Source organism: Rhodnius prolixus, unplaced genomic scaffold (genome assembly GCF_049639745.1).
Source record: "Rhodnius prolixus isolate KJV_2025 unplaced genomic scaffold, Rpr scaffold_17, whole genome shotgun sequence".
Lineage (NCBI taxonomy): Eukaryota > Metazoa > Arthropoda > Insecta > Hemiptera > Reduviidae > Rhodnius > Rhodnius prolixus.
The window spans coordinates 2,456,605-2,481,986 of record NW_027411626.1 but is presented as its reverse complement, the minus strand read 5'-3'; the positions used below and the strand labels follow the sequence as shown (position 1 = coordinate 2,481,986).

Genomic DNA, 25,382 nt, shown 5'->3' with positions numbered 1-25,382 from the left:
ACGTATGGAGAATGAAGATAAGCTCACATCATACCCGTTCAAAAGTAGAGGAAACCTCTCTGATCGGGCTAGCTTAGCTCGAGAGTTCGGCTCCTCGGAAAAGACTAGACAGGAAGACGCGCTCTAACCAGTGGGTACCACGATAGAACCTCTGGGTCGCCTTGGCGGAAGTCTTCTCTGATGAACAAACCATAGAGAATCTAATTTCCCGGTAAAGTTCGTGTTATTAAAGACCACACTTCCTCTTCTACGTAGGATGAGAAATTTGTGGCCAATTAGTTGGAAAGTAAGCAAATAGTTTTGAAACGCCTGGAATATTGAAAATATTTTATTTTTGGGAAGCGCTTGGCGGACAATGAGACAATACTAGCTGTGTTAGTAAATCGTGTAGTTTCAGTGCTAGGTGAAGGTTATATATTTTTTTTAGTGCAGGAAGGTAACCTGTGGATGTAGAAGAGGCATGGTAACAAACTACCAATAGGAAAAGAGCAGATGGCGGACCAATTACCTTCTACAGAAGTTCCAGAAGCTTGGCCTCTTATTGGTAGAACGCCGCTCTACTTTTGCATCCCCCATCTAGCGGCTCCTGGAAACTGGCAAACTTCCTCCCTCTATCAAGCTGTGTTTCCGCAGTTAAGTTGTAAATGAGAGCGTCTCACTAAGTTTTGTCCGCACTAAGCGGCTACAAGGAAGTAAGTTAGGGCTGAGAGCGATCGTCTCTCCGGCAAACTTTGTTGGAGTATGGCCCGGATCTTCCCTTCTTTGCCCTTCCTATTGGGACGTCCTTCTAATGCTATTTTATTAGGGAGACGTTAAAGTAGTGTGTGTACACTCACACGACGTTCCCTTACTACTACATCCATGGTTATAACATATTTTCTTTAAATACCGAATATTTGTGCCCCATTTAATTATATTACTAACAAAGTAACAGTTTGCAATCGTACATCATGCTGAAATTCAACTTATAGCAAAGCTTTACAAAAACCTCTCCCCCAAGAACGACTCTACTTTTCCAAAAAAAAAAAATAATGATTAAAGAAGTTTTCATGATCTTATATTTAGTTTAAAGAAAATCCAGAGACTCATTTTCTATTACTTTTGACAAACGTAGAAATTTACAGAAAAGTAGAAAAATGGAGAAAAAAAATAAAACAGATCTTCCATTTTTATTACAGGCCAAAGTGGGCGTGGTGTAACATACATGGGAGGGTGGGCGTGGTTTTTAGTAAACAGTTCTCCGCTTCTGATTGGCTCGCTAACCCAACTTACTTTTCACACTTCCATTCTTCACGGCGGTTGGCCAATACTTTAGCATTAATTATTTCTATGAAAAATAAATGATTAATTTTTTTTACTAATTTTTCCTCCGTAGGTATTTGATAAAGAATCTAAATATGCAATAAAAAATTTTCTCAATAAAAACACGAAAATTAAAAGATTTTTCTCGCCTAATGCCTTAGTTTTCCACACTAATAATGTAAGGGTAAACAGGAAATTGGTAATAATAGTTATTTTCTTGGGAAATAGGTAAAAGGAAATTGTGGGTCCATGTTTCACCTATTGTTTCCTGCCATTTTGCATATTTATTTACATAGGGCTGTTATTTAAGGATTTTTAATGATTTAATGATTAATAGTTTGATACCTCCTACTAGAATCAAGTTAAATGGGTGCTACACAGAACAAATATTTTGTATAATGAAAATGGCCAGCATAAGGGTCTGTGTTACATCTAATAAATCTAAACAATGTAAATGAAAAGTTAATGCAATTAAAATGACTTAAATGATATCAATGACTTACATATTAATGAAATGATGAGTACTTGCTGATTAGTATACGTTTTAGCGTTTAATCGACCTTTATACTTAATAAATAAATAAGTATTTACAAAAAGTGAAAATAAAAATAACAGCAAAAAGTAAGGAAATAAATTAAAACAATTAGAATTTCGGAGGAAGCTGGATAGAAAGGAGATAACTGAATAGACGGGATTTAAAGATAGGGAGGGTAGGAGCATGGCGGATAGATGATGGTAAGGGGTTCCAGAGAGAGGTTGCACGAATTAGGAAAGACTTGTCAAAGGATGAGGTTCGGTGAGAGGGAATATAGAGATCGGATGAGCGTGATCTGGTATTACGGGAATGTATCGAGGATTTAAACTTAAGGAGTTGAAAAATATAGGAAGGCCTTCGAGACTGGATGACTTGAAAAAGGAAAGAAGCCAAAAAATATTGGCGACGATAGACAGGAAAAAGCCACTTCAACTCATCGTAGCAGTGCGAAATGCGGGAGTCTCTGGAAATGCTGAAAATAAATGTTATGAAGCAGTATGATGGAGGCGCTTGAGCTTAGCTTCGAGATCACCAGAAAGACCGGGCCTTACACTCGTAAACAACCATAGTCAACATGGGGGAATATAAGGGAGGAAACTAGGAGTTGCCGGCTCTTAATTGGTGACGGGAACTATTAAACTGCTTAAGGATATGGATGGAACGACGAGGGATTTGGGAAACATGGTTTTTCCAGGATAGGTTTTGATCAAAAGTGATACCAAGGTTTTTCACAGAGGAATAATATTTTATTGGGATATTGTAAAGGAAAAGATTTACATTTACGTACTCAAGGGACCTCACTAGGGATATTTTGATTCTATAGCGCGTTAAAAGTGTTGAAGGAAGCATGACGTAACAGCTCCCCTAGAATCACCACAAGAGTATCCAATATTTCCGCTGAACAACTATTTCCAAAAATACTTTAAATTTTTCTAAGTACCCTAGTTGTGATTCTTGGAAAAAAAAAGATGTTTATGCGCGATTGCTTTCAAAATAATGCAAGAAAAACTTTTTGAATCCACAAAAAGTTCAGTTGAGGTTCGAGCTGGAAGGCTCAACCGTGTCGAGCCTTCAAAGCTCGAGCCTTATAGCCCTCGAAGCTCGAGCCGTGAAGCTCAAGTTGGAGGCTCACAAACCTGAAGTTGAAGGCTCTCACAAAGTGCGAGCCTTTTTAAATTCTTAAGGGATATCGAGTAAAATTAATGAGCAACGAACATTTTAGAAATTATTGTATACGTTTATACAAAAAATATGTTTGAAAAATTCATTAGCTGCTATAACTTGATTTTCTTTTAAGAAATGAATTTATTAATTAGTTCAAATAAAATGCTTCTTATAAAAAAAGCTCGAGCCTTTTGAGCCGAGCCTTGGAGGTTCACCGAGCTCTCTGTGAGGCTTCAGCTCGAGCTCTGACTCGGAGCCACCCGCTGAGCCCTGAGTGCTCGAGCGCTCAAGGTTCGAACCTTATAACTTTATAGCTCACAGCTCATGAACAACACTAACATCATTGATAGATGATGCTGTTAATTTTTTTATTTTTTTTTAAGCTTCAGTTCGACAACAATATGCACATGGCCGTTTGACGTTCAAAAAAAGAATTCCCAGCCTACTTTGTTGATTTTTGCCAAGTTTGTGTTTCTTTTCACACGAGATCATTGGCTAATAAATTATGCGACAACCACTAAGTAGGCTAAGTGTTTATTAGATTCCTAAGAATTCTTTAATGAGAAATTGGTGTAGTTTCTTTTTCTTTTAGAAGACTTAGGAAGGACGAAGAGATTGATTACACTCTGTCACACATTTGACATTTTTGGCATGATGGATGTGTGTTGATGAGTGGGTCGTTATAATCCATCAGTCGTTTCATAGTTTGCTGACGTCACTTCCTCGCGGCCCTTATGTAAATGTATCATTATATTAACATAATTCTTTCTGGTTAAAGAAGAAAAACACACAAATCATTAAGTTCGGCTAATAACCAGAGTGATCAAATTAATGGTTATAGCTCTCGGTCGACAAATCGCGCTGGTGGATGATGGTGACGAGAAAGAAACTTTTTTGTCGCAATGGTTCATTTGACGTGTTTAAATGGGCAAGCCAGTTTCAAGTATCTGGGAGCGAACTCGGTGGCTGAAAGAGACGAAACTGCTGGAGAAATAAAGTCACGAGAGGCGGCAGGCAACAGATGTTTCTTCGCTCTTCAGAAGCCGTTGAAATTCAGTAGTTTGTACAAGCCAGAGCTAAGATCCTTATTTACAAAAACAATCATTTCGCATTCTGGGGTTACGTATGGTTATGGAAAATTGGGTACTTATAAAAGCTACCCCCCCCCCCAAAAGAAAAGCTCTTCTCAAACTTCGGGGGAAAAGAAATACTTCGACGAATATTTGGACCTGGTCTGCGAAAGTGGGCGCTGGAGAATTATTAATGAATGGCAGATGTTTGGGGAAGCAGATCTGGGTATCTTTTGTGAGGATGAACCAGTAAAGTTGGCTTGGAAAGGTCGAAAGGATGCCACAAAACAGAATCTCCATAGGAAACTTTTAGGAGGGAAAGCCAGGAGGAAGCCGTAACAGAAGGAGGTGTTGTATGTGGAGGCAGTTTTGGGTGACTCCAGAAGATGGCGGAGATACGCCTACTACAAAGGCAAATACAGTGCAACCTCGATTAACCGGGATCATGTTGAGTCATCATAAGAACACCTCTGGATCGGCGCCGAAACAAAAGTTAATTTTCCGGTGGCGACAGGAAAACTTTTTTTGTCTTCTGATGTAACATTAATTGCAGGTGAGGCAGCAACTCTTTTGTACCTGATTTTCTTGAAGGGTCATTATGTATGTATGTAAAATTGGTTCGATTGTGATAGAGATGCTCCACAGTTTGCATACCTTAGTTCTGAAGAAATCGTCCAGAATATCCGAGAAGACGAAAACCGGAAGAAGAAGGAAATGAAATCGACTGTAGAAGAGAATGATCACCCAGGAATATCTCCCTGGATGCTGCCATCGAATTCAGTTGCTGAATTGATTGAATTTTTTTCACGATAAGGAGGCATTCCAACCAATGACCAAGTTGTGCTTTTTAAATTGTTGTTACACACATCAGGGAGTGGTCGTTTGATAAAAAGAAAAAGGAAAACAACACTTGAAAAGTATTTTTCAAAAAGTTGAACGGCAAAAAAATGAAAAACATGTATGTAAAAAATTAAAAAAAGCATTGCCGTCTAAGATAGGAGTTGATCTCTGGGACGAAACCGTAATGTATTACTATGTAATACTGTGTATCCGGCTTTAACCGGGATTACAGTTTTCCGGGGTGGGTATAGCCGGAGGTCAGCCCGGTTAATCCAGGTTGTACTGTAGTTGAGTAGGCCCAGATCCTTGTAGGGCTGTGTAGCGGTCGTCAGGTAGGTAGGTAGGTAGGTTCACTAGGCGACCTGCAAACACAGCATCTCCAGGTGTTGAAAAACAATTCAACAACTTCTCTAAGAAAGTGCTGGAAACAAAGCGTTGGAGACGGATCACTTTGTGGGATAACATTTCCTAGGATACACAACACCAACACAGACCACTCCTTCTACAACTCCCGTCCTCGATATTGCGCAGAAGACTAGTAGGAAGTTAGGGATAATCCTCCCTAACGAGGAGTATCACGAGAAAGTGAAAACTTTTGGTTTTCACAATAATTGAATTTATTGTTAATTATCTAGTGGCACGTGCGCTATTTGGAAGCTGTTTTGGGATTCCCAGTTGCAGCCACAATAGTGCCTACGTCACTCGGGAATCCCTTAAGATTTTATTGTTCAACAAACAAAAATATAAAACATGTCCAACTTGTGTTTCAATAAAATTTCATAATCTCAGTATTTTTATCTTTCTAGTACCAGAAATTAGTTAAGGCTGAAAGTTTTGCAGCCAAAGTGGATGAAATCCTTGAAATAGTTTAGATTTGGTTGATTTGTGCATTTGTGAAAGTATAAGTAAGATTGTAAGAGAGTATTGTCGATAGGACCTCGTCTAACTGTGTCTGTAGCGCAGAGTAATACAGGATGGTCTACTATTTTCAGCACTTTGTTGTTGTTGGCAACATCTTCATCGACATTCTGTCTCCACTCCGAACCTGGTACTTGTTTGGTGGTTGGCAATCACGTGGCTTTCATTATTATTGCAGTTAAACTAAATACAGTCCTACATAGTCACTGATCTGGAACAGTCCCTACAGAGGTGGTAACAGAACTGAAAGACAGACACCAGAAATGGAAGTGTAGGGTGCAGATAGATCTGGACCCAGAACCAACAGATTGAAATCTCGTTTTTACTTCCTGTTATGGTCCTAGAAAGAGGAAGTATGTAGATTTGGATATTTCACCGGAAACATCCCCGTTTTTAGGTCCCAGAGCACGACAAAGTGGTCTGTGTGTGTGTGGCGATCTTAAAGTATCTGAAAGTACCTAAGGTACTGGAACTTAGGTTGCTTTACCAAACTGTGTCTATCTATTCTATTAATAATGTTTTAAATGTATTGGGTTTTCAGGGCCTATGACTGTACCGATGGTGTCAACAAATTCCTCGCCACCCATAGCGATGCCAGTCCAAGTTCCGCACGGCCATGTGGTACAGCAGATCGTAGACGAAAGCGGAACACTGAGGCATGTGATCCTGTCGCCACAGCATCCTCCCTTACTGCCAATTCCGCAACATTTCGTAAGTATCGCCTTTATAATAGAACATGCTTTAACTTAATGGTAACGTCTCCATTCTTGGAGGTTAAACGTTTTAATATCCAAACTCCCCCCCAAAAAAGGTCCTCCATCAAAAAAAATCCATGTTTTTTTAGAAGAATTAAGCCATAGTTCTTCTTCCGTTGATTTGGACATTCGGCGAACTGATGAAAGGCTGGAAAAGTTGTTGCTTGAAACTTCCTCTTTCTATTTGCAAGATGCTATTCACTGAAAATGGCGGATGAGGGGCAAAATAATTCTGGTTGGAAATTGTGCAACTTTTGGGCGTATTGTCGTGACAAGTGAGGGTTATGGGAAAAGCGATTTCGCGGAATGATCAAGTTTCATTCTTGGGGAAAATCAACACTGCCTCCTCTATAACCGCCATCTTCGGCTGTTCATCGATAACAACCTCGACTTAAGAATCTCTTAGAATCTCTACTTAAGCGGCAAGAAATTTAAAAAAAATCGATATAGACATCTCAATAGGCTATTAGACAATCAAGATCAAGGACAATCGTCTCTTTATTTAAATCAAAATATGGGCCCATGTAATCAAAACAATGGGGGAACTGCCAAGCGTATCAAGAACTCTCCTCCCAATCGTCAATTGGCTTCCTTCTATGCAGCCAATCAAAGCACGCACAATGACGACCTCCATTCAGCACTTCCGATCAGTCGATGTTCTTCTCAAAATTTGGAAATTTAGTTTTGAATTCTTATTATTATTATTATTGTACAGGTGGCAATGCCTGTACAGTAAACAGTAATAGCACTTTAGAGGACAAGCCAATAACTGTTCTCAGCAGCGGAAGTACCCTTAGATTGAGTTTTCCGGGGAATATGTTTTTCAAATAAAGAAAATCGTTGGAGCTAAGTGAGACTTCCGGTATTGATCGAATCCTTGTGGCAGCCACTGAAAGGTACCTGATCCGAAATGTCTAGTTCGGAATTTTCAACCACTTTTTGGAGCTCAGGGAACCATAAAATGAAGATTTCTGGTGTAAACTTAAAATCAACATTCGACGCGATTACAATACTTCCGGCTCCAGGAGAAAGAGAATAAATAAAAACAAAAACAAAAAACGAGCCCCCGAGGAAGGAAGTTGTGGCAGCTAGTGTTTCTACTCACTAAACAGATTTAAAAGTTGATGGCGTGGAAATTTAGTTGGCATGCGCGCGAATGAAAGTATGACCTTGAGGTTGGTGCTCCCTCTGGCGGACCATCTACCCTGCCAAGGTCGTCCGCTGAACCCAGCAGGGGCTTCTTTAAATAGATCCTCCACCTCTTCTGCATCGTCGTCACTTCTTCAGATTAGTGGCCGAAGCAATCCCTCCGCACTCCTCACCCCACACTATCCCTTGATTTTACTTTATACATGTCCATAAATATTGGAAGTTTTATTTTATATATTTATATATCGCTTCCCCTCTTTATTATTATTAACATCATCTCACAGATTATATTTATTTTTAAAATTTCTGATTATATTTCTGCTCTGTATAAAAAACCAGTTCCATTATTGAGTTGGCTGTTCTTAGTGACAGCTCTACTGTTCCACATGTTGTTAGGTAGAGTTGGGTTAGGTAAAGTATATTATATTCTTGAGTGAAAAACAATGTTATTAGCGAATAGACCGGTTTATTGCTCTCTCATGGCTAGGCAGGGTAAGCAAAGTATTTTGACCTTGTTTTGACCGGAAAAATCAGATTACGTATTAGTAATTTTAAAAGGAAATCGTTGAAGCCATTTTCATTGAAAATCTTCCTGCCTTCCTCTTCGGCGCTACAGTCCTTAAAGGATCAGGGCCTCCTCAATCAAGGCTCTCCACTGAGCTCTATCAAGAGTCTTCAATCTTCGCACACCCATTTTCCTCAAATCCCCCTAGACGTCATCAAGCCGTCATAATGAATTTCCTTCCTTCCTCTTCGGCGCTACCGTCCTAAAAGGATCAGGGCTTCCACAATCAAGGCTTTCCACTGAGCTCTATCAAGAGCCTTCAGTCTCTATCTTCGCACACCCACTTTCCTCAAATCTCCTTCGACGTCATCAAGCCGTCATCTCATTCTTGGCCTACCTCTTATTCCGATACCTCAGGGGGCCTTCCATATAAAAGGCGTTTAGGGTGGATAACCGCCACCACCCTCTCCACATGTCGTCCTAACCAACTTAATCTTCCTTTTTTTTAAATACATTGAACGATGTCTGCTTCTCCATAAAGAGAGTTAGCAGTTCTAAGTTGGTGCAGCTTCTCCATTCACATTGAAAATCTTAGAAAAGTTTGACTAAAGAAGAACTTCCGGTTGGGGAATTTTGCTCGCGAAGTTTTCCTTTCCGGTCCATTTGAAGGCCCCCAAAATCGAAATATAAAAATTTTAGTTTCCCAATTAACTTCACACTCACTCATTTCTTCACACTTTTCCGAGAACAGGAAAAGAGGCCTCAAAATAGATATTTCCGGTGTTGAATTTCCTTGTACACAAAATTTTAAATAAATTTTGAAAACGGGGTTGGGGCAGAAAGTGTAACTCTCTCAAAGAAGTGTAACTGAAAAACAAAAATACTTTAGTTCTTACTGATTTTCGTTGAATTCTCTCCACTTCGGAAGCGAAGATAGGACAATAAGAATATTCAGTGGATCCTGGTAGATTCCACTGCCAGACAGTGTCAGACGGCTGAAGGACTTTCCAGTACCACTGATGATGAGGTCGCTGCCTCCATGAGATCTATCAATGGCCCATTTTCCATGGTGGTGCGGGCAATTTTAGCCCAGCCGCTCAGACTTAGTAGATACACCTCTTGTCTTAAGAAACACATTAGTCATGGACAATCTGAAGTGCCTTAATGTTGAAAATTGTCGCAGACAGTCTCACTGGCGGGAACGGTCTGATGAAAAGTAGCAGCTGAATGAAAGTGTCATCTTCAGATCGCAACAACCACATTTTACTTTCAAAGAAGTATGGCGTTCGTGACGAGATGACGGAATTAAGGTTCCTACAACGGAAATTCACGATTTTAGCCGAAAACATACTTATATCCGGTGCAGGCATCTTCATAGGTTTTGTATTGTAACCTGCGAGATTTACTTGGTTATTTTGAAAATCTTTTTCTTTGGCTCAGATAGTGTGCCTTGGCTCCAGGCTTATCAGCCGTTTCGAGAAGTTACTAAAAGTATCGAGAGTTTAAACATAATAATAGAATTAAGACTTACTGGACTTAACATCCCGCCAAAAAATTATTGAAACTAATAATTACTCCATTTATGCCAAAAAAAAAAGCGGGAGATGGGTTAGTGGAGCGATATGAAGCTATCTGCGTGTTCGCAGCAATCAAGCGGTTATCAGCGCGGAACTGGCAACCGGAACTGAATCCATATTCTCTCCTTCCTTCCTAATCGACATCCTACGCAGTCGCTCAGTCCTGAAACTGCGAATCAGTATTTTCAATTTCTGGCATTATGTATTATAAAAAAAATTATTCAGAACTTCCGTATTGTGGTATATTTTAATTTTAAAGAACGCCATCTGGTTTTTTCTTCTACTTTGAAAAATCTGTAAAGATGCTTTGATCATGGACCGTGAGATTGGAAACGAATGACAATGATCAGACTGGAAAGGTATCAAGAGATATCCGGTCTAAGGTCTGAGGTAGATACTATGTATCTAATCGTACCAGAGTCTATTTTGTTTGGCCAGATCTGGATAGACTACAGAAATTAGTCTATCCTAACCGAATCCATCATAGTAATAGGGTAAGGCATGGAAGGTGGTTACATCAGATTTGGTTATGAAATTAAACGTTTTAAGGGGAAAATGTCACAGAAGAAGGAGAAATTGGTTGTTGTGAAAGTTTCACGCCAGAGTTCTCTCTCATCGCTTAAGTTTCGAGACGCTGCGTAACAGTAATGCCTATTTTTTCAGGCGGGGCTTAACGTCCAACTACCAATTAGGTGTCGTGGACGGAGGCGACTAGCAAACATTGTTTACTGTAAATTTCTCATATTAACCATTAAATAAAATACGAGGCCCCCAACTGGGGAAATCGAACCCACTAAACCAACAATACATCTTAGCATTGCGGGTCTAGCCTATAACCGCCTAACATACTTTACTAAAAAGTTCTCATATTGAACATTAAATAAAATCCAAGGCCTAGACCAGTGGAATCGAACCCACTAAACCAACAATACATCTTAGCATTGCGGGTCTAGCCTAAAACCGCTCGGCCATCGTGGTGGCACCTATACTCAGCGAAACATTTGTGTCCAATATTCCGGTCGGTACAACTGGGGTGTTGTAAAGTAGGAAACTGTGTTCTATTATTAAATATTTTGTTCAGCTAGTTTTCCTTTTTATAGTTTGGTTAATAAATTTAATAGTTCATTCTTAGTTGGGCTAAATGGTTACTGTACACGCCACCGCTTAGCCCTTCTCATGTTTACCCTCTGTAAATCCATGCATTCAACACAAACGCACATATACGGGTGCATGTCCAGCAGGGTGAACTTGCCCTTTGATGTCACCGAGCGCCGAACACACCTGTTGATGTCAACATACTTGTTTTCTTAATCAATTTCACACATTACTACAACATCACCATTTCTCTCCACAATCACTCCTGTGCCTATATTCTCGTTGCATCCTTAAAGGAATAAATCTGTGGATGTAGACTCACATGACCCCACTATTCTCATAGTTCTTACTTTTCACCAATTCTCTTCACCGTACGTATTAGCCAAATTGAATGAACACTTTAGTCCCCGAATCTACTTCCCCGTAGAATAAGAAGTAGCATTTTTAGGAGGAAGTTGTTCCGTTCCATGGTGGAGTAATTAGGTACCGATTTTTGAAGAGAACGACTGGAATGGTTTGTGAAGAATCGCGAGGAAACGTGAGACAAACCTCACTTCCGGCCTAGCCCCATTTTCATTAGCCTCAAAATTTGGGCATTTCATTCAATAATCCACTTTAGTAGGGTGGTAAGAACCGTATATTTCCCTAAAAGGGATCTTTGTATGGAAGCGGTTCCTAAATTCCCCCAGGATTGCTTTGAGAATGATCCAAGGCTAATTTCGAGAAATACTGCCTAAAAAGAACGCTTTGATTGGAGTGGTACTTACGGTTGATCGCTGCGTAGAACTAGAATGTACATACAAACGTAAAACATTTTACTTATTACTGACTAGTTATTTAAAGAAAAAGCTGGTCTCAAATCAAGTACTTCACCTAGCACTGTAACTGCAAGCTCAGGAAACACATGCATCACATGGGCCTGGCAGAAGATAGCCTTTGCAGGTTCTGACAGGAAGAGGAGGAAACGGCACTGCACGTGTTGTGTCAGTGCGAGGAGCTCGTATGGCTAAGGATGTTACTTCTCGGGGGTGGAAAAACCAAGTCCTGGAGCAGCTTTACCCAAGAGTCGCTCTCCAGCATTAAGAGTCTGATCAAAAGGACGGGTCTGGAGGGCGGAGCTTTAGAGTGAGGGGAGCCACAATAGATACAAAGGGGTCGCAGTGGCGTAGGCCTTGAGGCCGCCTTAATTTAATCTATCTATCTATCTAGCAGTGTAAGGGAGAGAGTAGATGAAGAATTTAGTTAAGTGAAAAGAGACAAAACTATTCCTTGGAATCCGGGCGAAAACTCTGGAGTGTCCCTAACTGGACATGTGAATGATGAAACTGACTGAAATCCAATGACGGGTTGGAGTAGGATCATGGTAGCGACTAGAGCAAAGCACAGGAGATTAGAAGAAGCTTGGTTGGTGCCAGAGATCTCCTGAAATGTCATCTTCCTTCTAAATCCTCTGCACGCAGCCTTCTTGGCAACGATTCTTGCTAGAGTTCTCAATGGTAGTCGCTATGGTCCAGGGATCCTGCCTGTTTACTGGACGGGAAAGTAAAAACCATTTTGGAAAATTAGAATTTCCTTTTTTCCGTGTTTCTAAGTAGCTACCACATTTCCTGTCCGCAATTCTAATTAATGGAACCTCAAAAAATTTTATTTCCGGTGAAAAGCTAATTACCAACAGACAGACAGACACATTAAGGAAATATGGATTGTAGAACAAGAGTGGTTATGTGCAGATCTGGTGGAAGGCCGACCGCAGTTTCTATTTTAATGCCACAGCTGAATGACCTCCGTCCAATTATCCACGGCGCCCATCCAGTGAGGGACACTCGACCAAAAGTGGGGTGGTCGCTACGTCATCGCTTCTCATTGTCTCCTAGCTGTTTCTAATCTATTTTGTTATTTCTTCTTGCTCTGCTGCTGTGGCGATCTTATTCCACACTAGTTATTGAACTCGGTATCATGCGCTCTATAGGGAAGTCAATCCTCCATTGTCTGCCCTGAGGCTGCTCAGCAGAACTGGCGCCCATTAATTGATTCAATCACAATCGGTCCGAGCACGCTTCTTACATCCTCACTTTCGCGTCTTTCAACATTATCTTCCTTTCTTTTGATCGTAGATTATCAATGTATCTTTAGGGGTTGTTTTTACTCCAAATATTCTCCGATTAAATATTTCAAAATCAGAAATTTGAATATATTTAACTACCAATCAAGAAAGGAAGTAGTTGCGAAACAGTTCCGTTCCTGCTGAATTAACCGGAAAATATGTGTGAGCACATACGCGACTTCCCTTTACTGCAGTTTACGTAGTTAACTCTAATTTTATACATTTTCACTTTAAAAGTGCCATTTTAGAACTAAATCAAATTACTACAAAAAAAATATATAAAAAATCAATTCGATACATAACACTTCCGGATTGGCTATTTTTCTTCAAATTTAGGATTTTGGTTACGGAATTGACAGGAAGTAAGCTCACACTTCCGCAGAAATTGCACTTCTGAGGAAAGCTTAACCATTCTTCTCGCTCGGAAGTGCCCTTATTTGAAAAATTTTATTAATTTTTCTAATTGAAGTAAAAAAAAAATTATACATTTATACGTAAATGAAGTGGACAGGAAGTTTGGAAAAACGCCTAGGAGGGGCTGTTTTCCAGGAAGTGAACAGTCCATTGAGTGAAGATGGGTACTTCCGGTTGATTTTTTTTTTTGTTCAAACTCGATTTTCACAACACAAAAGTGATGGAACCGTACACTATAGTAAATTGGGAAAGCCTGACTCTACCGGTTCGCCCTGAATTGCCCTTTAAAAGTATTTTCCATTATAACTAGCTTTTTGAATCCCATCCACATTAGAGGTCTGAGCGCCATAGAACTACGGTTGAATGTATTTCGTTTTAGCGACTGGTTTTTCTGTCTGACCAGATATAGGTACACAGCGCGCATGCGCCAAATGCCGACCGCAGCATAGAGGTTTGTCGCCATAGAACCACGGTTGAATGTTTTCGTTTTAGCGACTGGTTTTTCTGTCTGACCAGATATAGGTACACCGCGCGCATGCGCCAAATGCCGACCGCTGCTGAGAGGTTTGTCCCCGTAGAACCACGGTTGAATGTTTTCGTTTTAGCGACTGGTTTTTCTATGTGACCAGATATAGGTACACCGCGCGCATGCGCCAAATGCCGACCGCAGCACTGCGCAGCGGCCGAATTTCAAAACGGTACTTATTTAAAAAAAAAAAAAAGTCTCCATAAACTGTACTAAGATTCTGGTCAAGAAACACTTTACAATTAGAAAAGCGATTCGGCAGAATCGTTACTTCCGGTGGACCGATTCTGACATAGACCTGGGAAATTCTACGAAGGCAACCAAACGAAATGGGAAATTTTAATTTTCTACGCTTTTTTTTTTAAATTTTATTTTCTGAAAAACAAAGATCAATTTGTGGAAAGCACTATTTTTTCCGTTCTCACGATTACAATAACTTCTCTTACTAGAGTAAGAGAAAGGAACAAAGAGATAACGGGGCAGGGGTGGCCATTCTAAATATTTCGGAGTCTTGAAGTGACATCTAGCGGTTATTAAAAGAACTTACTAACTCGCAGCGCATGTCCAACAGAACTTTTTGGAATAGTACGTGCTTATCCTGGTTTTGAAAATGGCGCTTTCACATTTATTGGTAAAGAGTGGGGGTAGTAAAAAAACAAAAAAGAGAAAGTATTGGAAATGGCATTGAGAAATTATTCATCTTCTGTTACACAGACTGGCTAAATGCTTGCAATTCCAAACTGTGGTATGCAATTTCCGGGTCACGCGCGTACTCTGGCGACCTTCATACGCGAACTAGCCGCCATTTTTCTATGCTATGTGCTTCTTTTGTTTTGATTATGAAGAATTCCAAAAACAAAAAAAATGCCTATTTTATTTCAATACTTTTGTAATTTTTAGAAAACTTGGTATTTGCACTACGCTACGTTTTTTTGTAGCTAGGCCTTTTTTTACTATTGCAAGAGGAAAGTATTACTATTCGTGCAGAGTTATAGTCTTAGTCTTAGTTTTTAGCGAAAGTACTAAAAGTTTTGAGGTCACCTTTTCTAAAAAAAAAAAAAAAAAAAAAATAGTTAATGTAATCGCTTTTTTGATTATCGATATATTTCATCTACTTTATTGATCGATTTAATCAAAATTCTGTTATGGCAACCTCTGTTGACCTGTAAGCGTAACTGGTTTGAACTGATTTTAACATGTTCAGTTTTTTTGAGTTATGGCATTGGTTACTCAGGCCAATTTTGGGTAACCAATCGAGACGATCTCAAACTGTGTACTTCCGTTGACAACTCAAAATATAAAATCAACTCGATGACCTTCCGCTCACTATTTGAGGAATAAGGAGAAATGCACTGAGCCAAGTGAATTCATTTTTGTAGTGGCTTTATATTCACCTTCAAAAAAATGCACCTATTACAAATCTAATAAAAACAAATTTTAATTAGAGAAAGTCAAGTTAAAATACAATCTGTAATGCATTTAAAAATAAAAAAAAGTGAAAGCCTAAAATTTAAATGCAGCAAGAATGCACTCCAAGACTTCCGGTTCTCATTAACAAAAAAATCTGTGAACTCTTTCACCGCAATCTTCTCCAGTGAGAATTTTCTACGAATTTTCTTGTAAACTCATAATTTTCGCGACATGTTTTTTTAAGTAAGTACCGATTTGAAATAAAAGAAAAACAAGTGTAATTTTCCTAACAATTTTACATTTTACAATGAAAGCCTGGTACCTCTATTTTCACTAAAATTAAGGCACTTATCGTATCGTACAACCCAGCTTTTTGAACTCCATCCACATTAGAGGTCTGAGCGCCATAGAACCACGGTTGAATGTTTTCGTTTTAGCGACTGGTTTTTCTATCTGACCAGATATAGGTACACAGCGCGCATGCGCCAAATGCTGACCGCAGCATATAGAGGTTTGTCGCCATAGAACCACGGTTGAATGTTTTCGTTTTAGCGACTGGTTTTTCTATCTGACCAGATATAGGTACACAGCGCGCATGCGCCAAATGCTGACCGCAGCATATAGAGGTTTGTCGCCATAGAACCACGGTTGAATGTTTTCGTTTTAGCGACTGGTTTTTCTATCTGACCAGATATAGGTACACAGCGCGCATGCGCCAAATGTTGACCGCAGCATATAGAGGTTTGTCGCCATAGAACCACGGTTGAATGTTTTCGTTTTAGCGACTGGTTTTTCTATCTGACCAGATATAGGTACACAGCGCGCATGCGCCAAATGCTGACCGCAGCATATAGAGGTTTGTCGCCATAGAACCACGGTTGAATGTTTTCGTTTTAGCGACTGGTTTTTCTATCTGACCAGATATAGGTACACAGCGCGCATGCGCCAAATGCTGACCGCAGCACTGCGCAGCGACCGAATTTTAAAACAATAGTTATTTTGAAAAAAACATTCCTCGTGAGTAATGTTGAAAGTACAAACAAATAGCCGACTATACTGTACAAAACACTTTTAGGACCGATCTAGACTTATGGAACCAAACTATGGGGCTCTGCTCTCTACTCGTCTAACATGCAGAGAATCCAGTTCTTTCAGACTTAGGTACTTGATTATAAATTTATTGACAACGCTCTGTATGTCTCTGATGTTCCAAATCTGCACGACCATTCTTCTTACTGGCATTTTCCAAGACCACCAAAGCTTTACGTTTGACTTAAATAGCATTTTTGTAATCTGTTGACTCTTATAAAGTAACCAGGCATTAGGTGATATGTCAGAATTCATGCTCTGCTGCTAATAATTTACATACCCAAAACCGTTTTCTGAAAATTACTTATTTCAAATACAGTGCATCATCTCAAATTGCATATTTCCTGTTATAACGCACGCAGTGTCGGAAATCCATCACGATGCAAAATTACTTAGTGAGTATAATACGTAAGTACACAGACGCTATCTATTGAGCGAGCAGTACAGTTAACACGAGTATCGACAGTTTTTGCCACGCGTGCAGTTGCCACGTAACTAGAAACTTACACGTATGCAACAGTGCATCTCAGTGTTTGTTCCAAACGGTGGAGCTGGACCAGCTGACAGACTCCTCGGTCATTTTTCTAACTTTGCATGCAAAAACCAGTTACAGCAAATCACCTCATCGTTGCCATAGAAATTATGACTGAACAACAAGAGGTATGTCTCAATTATATTTCCGTTTTTACGTAGTTAGACATTTTAGGTGTTTGGAAAAAATTTTATATCAAATTACGTGGAGGTGCCTTTAATCAAAGTAACCGTGAAAAACGATAACTCGCAACAAGCTGACTAGTTTCCGCTTCCTGTACCTTCAGTACTTCCTTCCCCTACTAAGATCAAAAGCTGACAACCGGAAGTGCCACTTCGCTGACCAGGCATTCCTTATTACTTCCTTTTTCCAAAAAGCGATCCTATCCAAATCTATGGATGGTTATTGTGCCCAATATTCATGTTTGGTAAAACTGCCGGTGTGAACGTAGAACATAAGCAAACAACCATCTTCTTAGCAAATGTTTCTAAGAAACCTGGTTGATCTGGTTTTGAAATTCCTGCTGTAGACGAATAACTGCAGCAGCACCCCCAGATCCCGACAACTGTTCTCGCTAAGTTTGATTGTATTTGTGGTTTAAAGTACGTATAACATCATCAGGAAATGAAAGTGTATTATTGTACAAAGGAAATATTAGCCAGTAGATATGAACCAGTGATAATTCAATTAGAGAAGATAAACGAAAACCGCATGTGGTTCCGTTTATTAAAAACAACGTTTTATTCATGAAAACGCTGACTAAACCGCATCATATCTAATTTATTGAATTAGAATTAATAACATTGATACAGTATCTAACTAACTCATGGTAATAACCAATAAAATGTTGATGAAGAAGTTTGTTTGTTCATGTTTTTTAGAGTGATATTAGGAATCGAAATTTGAGTGTAATGAAAAATCGATAAAATTTCTCCATTCCCATATGTCCGTAACTAATCAATTTAGAATGCCCCAATTTAGAGAAAGAAGTCCACATTAATTCGAGTAAATTTACCAAGGGGGGAATCGTAAACATTTGGAAGTGAGTTATATATAGAGATTATATTACTAATTTAATGTTTAATGTTTTAGGGTGCAGGCAATCCGAGTGGTTCTAATCAACCCCAGGGGTTCTATCCTGGAGCTGCACTTCCCCATGGCTATCCACCATTCAATACCCTTCAACCAGGAGTGCTCAGTCATGGACCCCCGCAAGGTGTGTGTGTTTTTGTTTGTTTGTATTTAAAATTTTGTAAATTTGGTCAAATAATTTTGACCAAACGTAAGATTTTTGTAGGTTTGCATTAAAAATTAAAAAAAAATTTCTCATTCAAGTATCACTTATTAGTATTAAAATGATGTATTGCGCATAATATTATCGATGACTTAAAAAAATCGAGAAAAATTAAGGCACGTTTTTCTTAATTTTTTTCAATCATAGTTTAAAAAACTTAATGTTTATGAAGGAATCATCACGAAACGCGAATAATTGCAAACAACCATCTGATTGGCGGAGAATAACTCAAGCTCAATGCCCTTAAAAAAAAAAAAAAGCTCTAACAAAGTTGACGTTTTCATCAGTTTCTGAAAGAATCATCAAGTTCATCATCAGAGACTTAGAATTGCGATTATTAATTTTTACATATTCCTTAAACTTTTTTACACTAACAAAAAAAACATTACCTCTTTTTTTTGACAACATGGCGTTTATTTACAGATAGTTTGTAAACTATAGTTTTATAAAATTTTAAAAATAATTTTTTTTAGCCTTGTTCATCTTATTTGGGAGGCTGATTTATTAAATCCCCGTGGGAAGAAAGATTATTACCAATTTCAGTCACAATTAATTTTTTTCTTGTAATTATGCCAAGCTTTCGACCTCGCAAGTTAACAAGGTAATGAATAATTATTAGTAATAATAGCTGAATAATAATCCCTGAAGATGACCTAGTCACCAGGTCGAAAGCTTGGCATTAATTCAAGAAAAAAAAAAAAAAAATTATGACTGTAATTGGTAATAATCTTTCTTCCTATTGGTTGAGAAAAGGCGCCACGGTAGCCGAGCGGTTATAGGCTAGACCCGCAATGCTAAGATGTATTGTTGGTTTAGTGGGTTCAATGCCCCTGGTCTAGGCCTTGGATTTTATTTTATATAGGCTAGACCCGCAACGCTAAGATGTATTGTTGGTTTAGTGGGTTCAATGCCCCTGGTCTAGGCCTTGGATTTTATTTAATGTTTAATATGAGGAATTTGTAGTAAAGTATTGTTAGGCGGTTATAGGCTAGACCCGCAACGCTAAGATGTATTGTTGGTTTAGTGGGTTCAATGCCCCTGTTCTAGGCCTTGAATTTTATTTAATGTTTAATATGAGGAATTTGTAGTAAAGTATTGTTAGGCGGTTATAGGCTAGACCCGCAATGCTAAGATGTATTGTTGGTTTAGTGGGTTCAATGCCCCTGGTCTAGGCCTTGGATTTTATTTAATGTTTAATATGAGGAATTTGTAGTAAAGTATTGTTAGGCGGTTATAGGCTAGACCCGCAATGCTAAGATGTATTGTTGGTTTAGTGGGTTCAATGCCCCTGGTCTAGGCCTTGGATTTTATTTAATGTTTAATATGAGGAATTTGTAGTAAAGTATTGTTAGGCGGTTATAGGCTAGACCCGCAATGCTAAGATGTATTGTTGGTTTAGTGGGTTCAATGCCCCTGGTCTAGGCCTTGGATTTTATTTAATGGTTAATATGAGAAATTAACAGTAAAGAATGTTTGCTAGTCGCCTCCGTCCACGACACCTAGTTGGATTAGTAGTTGGACGTTAAGCCCCGCCTGAAAAAATAGGTGATTACTTTTTTTTGACTATTGGTTGAGAAAGAAGTATTTAGAAGAAGAATTGGTTGAGTATTTATCGTATAAAATATAAAGTGTTATTAATATTTGTACAAAAAAATACGAAATAGTTCAAATAGTTTATTTTTATGTGAAAATAAACTTTCTATACTCTGTTAAAACGATAAACGGTTAGTTATTAGTTCAATAAGTAGTATGTTGTTCAAGTAATTATTAATCATCACTGTTCTAAGTCATGATGATGTTCTAAATATAGTTAGGAACGGCATAAATTTAAAAAAAAACTAACCAAAACTCAAGATTCCTTAAAAAATAATATTTTTTTCCCGCCATCAGTAAATAAACATTCGCCGAAGGTGTTTCTATCTATTGGTCATTTTGGAAACTACCGCTTCTAAACAAGTGCTATCTTGATATACTCGTAGATTTACTTCTATAGGAGTCATGCAAACAGTTCCCTCTAAATATATAGGGAATACTGTGCAAGTCATTATTATTTTATTTATTTTCACAGCGAGGAAAGAATTAATTGTTGGTTTTTCAGCCATTTTGATTAGCATAAATGTTGGTTACCGTGTTTGTAAATTATACACTTCTTTACTATTTATGATGTAACTGAAGTTTGGATAAACTATTTTACTATAAAATAACTAAAAGTTTATTCTTGTTGAACTTTGTATTTATAAAATAATGCTAGAGAAAGAGCCCTATTATCTTTTTTTAAGAGACAGGAAAATTAAATAAAACTTAGTAGTTATATTTTTGAAAATATGTAACTCTAGATAATTGGGTCTCACCTGATCAAAACATATATGACATTTCCCGCCTATCTGGTCCAGGGCATTCACCGCCGCCACACAGTTTCCACAAAGATGAACGCTCTCAACGTCAGTTCCACAAATTGAAAAAGAAATTAGAACAGAAACAGCTGAGAGATCATCCGCCCAACACTACGCCTCCATTGTCACCACGTAAAGGTATTGTTTTTTTCTTAAACTAATGAAAGTATTCCATTTTTGTCAACAAAGCACAATTTTACTTTTATTATTTCTGCTGTTTTTATGCGACTGAATTTTTTTGTTCATTTACAGAACTGAATGGTAACAGTAGGAAAGGTGTGGGCAGTGTTGGTACATCAGAAGATGGTGAGGAGAGTTCCAGTTTGCACGATGAAGAGGAGGATATCATCGGACTGACTGATCTACTTGGAAACATCAAACCTCCTGAGGTAAGAGAATATATTGGAACTAATTTCTCTAGTAAGGGTTAATAGCAACGAAAGGAACACTCAACTTGGAAACAACAATGAGGCTGGATGAGACTGGGAGCAAGACGGGAAGCTACAGGGAGCGATAATATCAACCTTTAGGAGATTCTAGACAGAATCTTTTGATAGTTCAGCTTCGTCGTAAAAGACGTCTATTTACAATTTTTGAAGTAGATAGATCCATATTGTATATACAGTTCCTGACTTTTTCGGCCAAACTTTGGAGTAGTACTCTCGTCCTAGTTCATTTAATCTTTGAATACTCGCATATCTGCGGATTCTGAACAGACGACAGACAACCATATTCTCTTTTTTTGCATGTGAACCTGCTAACTGTTTTGGATGGTCCCGAGAAAAGTACATGGATAATTTTGGCCACCTTAAGAACAGTGTCTGTCCTTGATTTTGCAATGCGATCGCCTGCTGCAGTCTTTGACTTATTTGAATTTCTTCTAGGATTCATTCCTTTTAAAAAATAAGTTTTACACAGTTTTAAGTAAACCTCCTGGAATTTGATGAACCAACAAAATAAATAAATAAATAAAAACAATCTTAACCAATCAGAGTACATGTTGAGTCGCCACGGTTAAGAGGCTAGACCCGCAATGCTAAGATGCATTGTTGGTTTAGTGGGTTCGATTCCCTGGTCTAGGCCTTGCATTTTATTTAATGGTTAATGTGAGAAATTTATAGTAAAGTATGTTTGCTAGTCGCCTCCGTCCACGACACCTAGTTGGACGTAAAGTCCGTCTGAAAAAATAGGCAATTACTTTATATGTTGAGTCCATCAGAAGACCTACCTTTCTAACAAAAATATTTACAGTATTCAATGTCCACACATTTCGACGATTGAAACTTCTGATGTAGGGTTGTTACTTATGTTTACATTAATTATGTTCTTTGAAACCCTTTGTTATATCGATGATTACTTACAGGTGAGCGAGATTACTAGTAGAACTGCCCTGTTACAATGGAGTACTCCGCCTCAACTGGAGAATCCTCAAGATCTAAATTATGAAGTACTGTTGAGTGATCGGGGCAAAGATGGGAAGTATAAGTCCATCTATTCTGGTGAGGCGTTGTCCTGCAGGTGAGAATATAAAAAGGAAATTATGATAAAAATGATGAAAACAATATTATTTATCAATAAGTTGATGATATTGTAATTTTTCTTTAAAGGATTGAAGATCTCCGCCCGGGAACAGAATATTTCGTCTGTGTGAGCGCCCGATTGGACCAAGCAGTCGGATGTCCCAGTTTACCAGCTTTGTTTCTGACACCACCCTGTAAACCTGATCCGCCACCCATACCTAAACTTGCCAGCAGAACTAGGAATTCAATCTCTTTGAAGTATGTTGTACTTGTCAATTGTTATATTTCACTACCTTAGTAAGAGAATGTTCTGTAACCGTGCAGATTTTCTATTTTGTAGTTTCCGCCGGAAGTATCCCCTTTTGAGGTCCCATGAGTTCGAAAATATGTTTTTTTGCAAATTGGTGTGTGTGTGTGTGTGTGTGTGTAACCTCTGGCACTTGGGAAACCCGAGGAGATAATAGATTGCCAGTGGAAAATTGCAAGAAATAAGAGGTTTCTCTAGCCAGACCTTAGCTCCAGATCGTCCGGAGGCAATGGCAGTAATAATCACTCAGTGAACCTCAAAGGCGTGTACTTCCGGTAAAAACTGATCTTCGTAAATTCATCACAATTATGATCCATATTAATTTAAAACATATTTAGTGGTATCTTTTTTTTTAGTTTATTACTATATTTGTGTGATTAAATAAATAAATTTAGAAGGAAATATTCATGAGTGAATTGTGAATTTGTGTTAGATGGTTAGCGGCAGCTGATAACGGATCTCACATAGACCATTACGTCGTGGAAGGGGAGACGAACGGAGTCTGGTCGGAGATCTCCAAGAGCAAGAGCAAGCATGCTCTTATACCCAAGCTGCAGCCAGCCACCAAGTACACCTTCCGACTGGCCGCGGTCAACCAGTTCGGCAAAAGGTACTGAAAATTACGAAAAGTCAACCTTGAAGATACATTTTTTAAAAAAAAGTAATAAGTAATTAAAAACATATAATAAAGTGGTCACTGTAAGGAGCCTCTTACAGTTTACTATTATCATCTGGTGATGGACAGAGTTGTGCTTAACGAGTGCACAACGGTCCAGAGGTCGCGGCTAAGGCCGCCGAAGACCTCAGATGTCTTAGATGAGCATTGATGAGTATAATTACGACCTGGGAAAACCTATAGACTACTTCAATTCATTCTGGGGAAGTTCACGCTTTCCCAAGGCAGCGTTCAAGCCTGAAAAAGGCTACTTATCGCTAAGGTGATGCCTTGCAGGGCTCATTCTTCTGGTCAGTCCACTCCAGGTTATCATCGTTTTTGGCTGAAATGGAATTGGCCAATTGATTTAGCAAACCGAAATAGTGGCAAGACCATCAACTAACCCTGCATGCCTGAATATGTTTTTTTTTGGGTGGGGGGCACGTCATCCTCTACATTTAACCCATTTTAAATATTAATATATTCATTACAGTGACTACAGCCCGGTAGTTTGGTACCAGACATGTGATTCACCACCTCCGCAACCGTCGCCGCCTTCACTTAGCCAAGCTACGCCTAACTCTTTGTCCTTATACTGGACGTCCAGGCCACAGGATGATGAATTTACTTTGCAAATGGAAGATCCAGAATCTAGGCACGGTTTTCTAGCAGTTTACAACGGCCGGGAGACTTCCTACGTTTGCAGTGGTCTTCGCAGGAATGCTAGTTATAAGTTTAGGGTAATTTTAGTTTTATGAATTTCCTTTATGGTTTAATCTATTTATTTTTAACAATAAATATGTACAGAAGATATACATAAATATATCGGCAGAATGTGGTAGCTCAGGGTATCTATTATAAAGTGTATTTTGCGAAAAATAAAGTCTATTAAATAATAGTTAGTACTTCAGCAACCTAGTTGGAATGCCTACTGGATTTAGACATTCCTGTAGGTTATCTTGGAACTCTTAATCAATATGATTCCTTACATCTACAGTTTTAGTTGGATATTTTTGGTTGATAAGGTGTACCTCTAGATGTATTTCGCCATAAACTTACTCAATCTCCTCCTACATGTACAATTAAATCCTGCCAATATCAGTAATATTGTTTTCGTTTTTAGCTGAAATCTCAGAATGAAGACGGTTCGTCCAGATGGTCGGACGAAGCTAGTTATACCACCTTACCAGGCAGGCCAGGACCACCAGGTAAACCTCAACTGAAGGGTAAGATGCACTTGCATTCGCTGAGGTTGAGATGGGATCCACCGAATGATAAAGGAGGTGCAGTTATCACAGGATATGCTGTTGATATTATGAAATGTCATAAAGACTCACCTGGAGGTAATTGATTATTATTACTGTATTATTTTAACGGTATAATTTCTGTACGGTTTCTGTTATAGCCATGTGTAAACTGAGCTTAGCCAAAACAAATCCTTGTTGCATGTAGTAAAGAAATGAGATATCTTACTTGATTTGGAAGGAAAACCATTTTTTTTTGGCCATTTATAGCGCTTAAATGTGTATTTAAAAATAGATAGGGGGAAAAAAATTGATGTATTTCACATCAAGCTGAGAACTTGATCAATTGTATGTATATTTTACATAAATTGAAATTATTTTTATTAATTTGTTTTTAGAATATGAAAGAGTTTATAGTGGTGCTAATCCAATGTGTAATATTGATCGCCTTGAACCGGGAACTGTCTACCAAGTTAGAGTTAGCTGTGAAGGACCAGGAGGTATTAGTGACTTCTCAGAGCCAACTGTAATAGCCACAGAACCAATCTGTCCAGGACAGTGCCAACCTCCTAGGCTACATGGAAAGCCAAAAGCCCACCAAATTCCTATTAAATGGAGTGAGTGATTTCTTTTTAACTATAATTGATCCACTTCTTTGATTTTGGATTAAAAAGTTGGCTGTTTTGATGTTACTGTTGTTGTAAGCATTTTTTGCTGATCTTTTTTTATCCCTCGCAGCATGCGCGTTCTTTTTCATCAAGTTTAATGTCACTTCAACTAAGTTTCTGTTTCACACTAAACGTACTGACTGAATGAAGCCGGATACATAGTCAGAAAGTGTGTTACTTAAAATATTAATGAACAGTGAAACAGATTTTTGCTATAAATAGTAAAATTAATTAATGAAAATTAAATAAAATTAGTTCTGAGACTAATTACTATTATTATTAAATAAAATCTCGTTCACGAAAAATTACATTTAAA

The 25,382-nt window shown here is 38.5% G+C and overlaps 1 protein-coding gene across 5 annotated transcripts in view; it reads left to right on the top strand.

The window, feature by feature from the left end:
* mtgo (miles to go) overlaps window positions 1-25,382 on the top strand; it is a 240,895-nt gene that overhangs the window by 202,011 nt on the left and 13,502 nt on the right. For 3 of the 5 annotated variants that reach the window (XM_074138841.1, XM_074138843.1, XM_074138844.1), the window contains exons 3-12: window positions 6,371-6,540; window positions 18,078-18,201; window positions 20,616-20,810; window positions 20,925-21,061; window positions 22,036-22,190; window positions 22,280-22,450; window positions 22,933-23,109; window positions 23,648-23,894; window positions 24,278-24,497; window positions 24,797-25,015. In XM_074138841.1, the coding sequence (XP_073994942.1) occupies window positions 6,371-6,540; window positions 18,078-18,201; window positions 20,616-20,810; window positions 20,925-21,061; window positions 22,036-22,190; window positions 22,280-22,450; window positions 22,933-23,109; window positions 23,648-23,894; window positions 24,278-24,497; window positions 24,797-25,015 (1,815 nt within the window). The remainder of the gene's footprint in view (window positions 1-6,370; window positions 6,541-18,077; window positions 18,202-20,615; window positions 20,811-20,924; window positions 21,062-22,035; window positions 22,191-22,279; window positions 22,451-22,932; window positions 23,110-23,647; window positions 23,895-24,277; window positions 24,498-24,796; window positions 25,016-25,382) is intronic. The other 2 variants (XM_074138842.1, XM_074138845.1) reach the window with 1 other exon arrangement.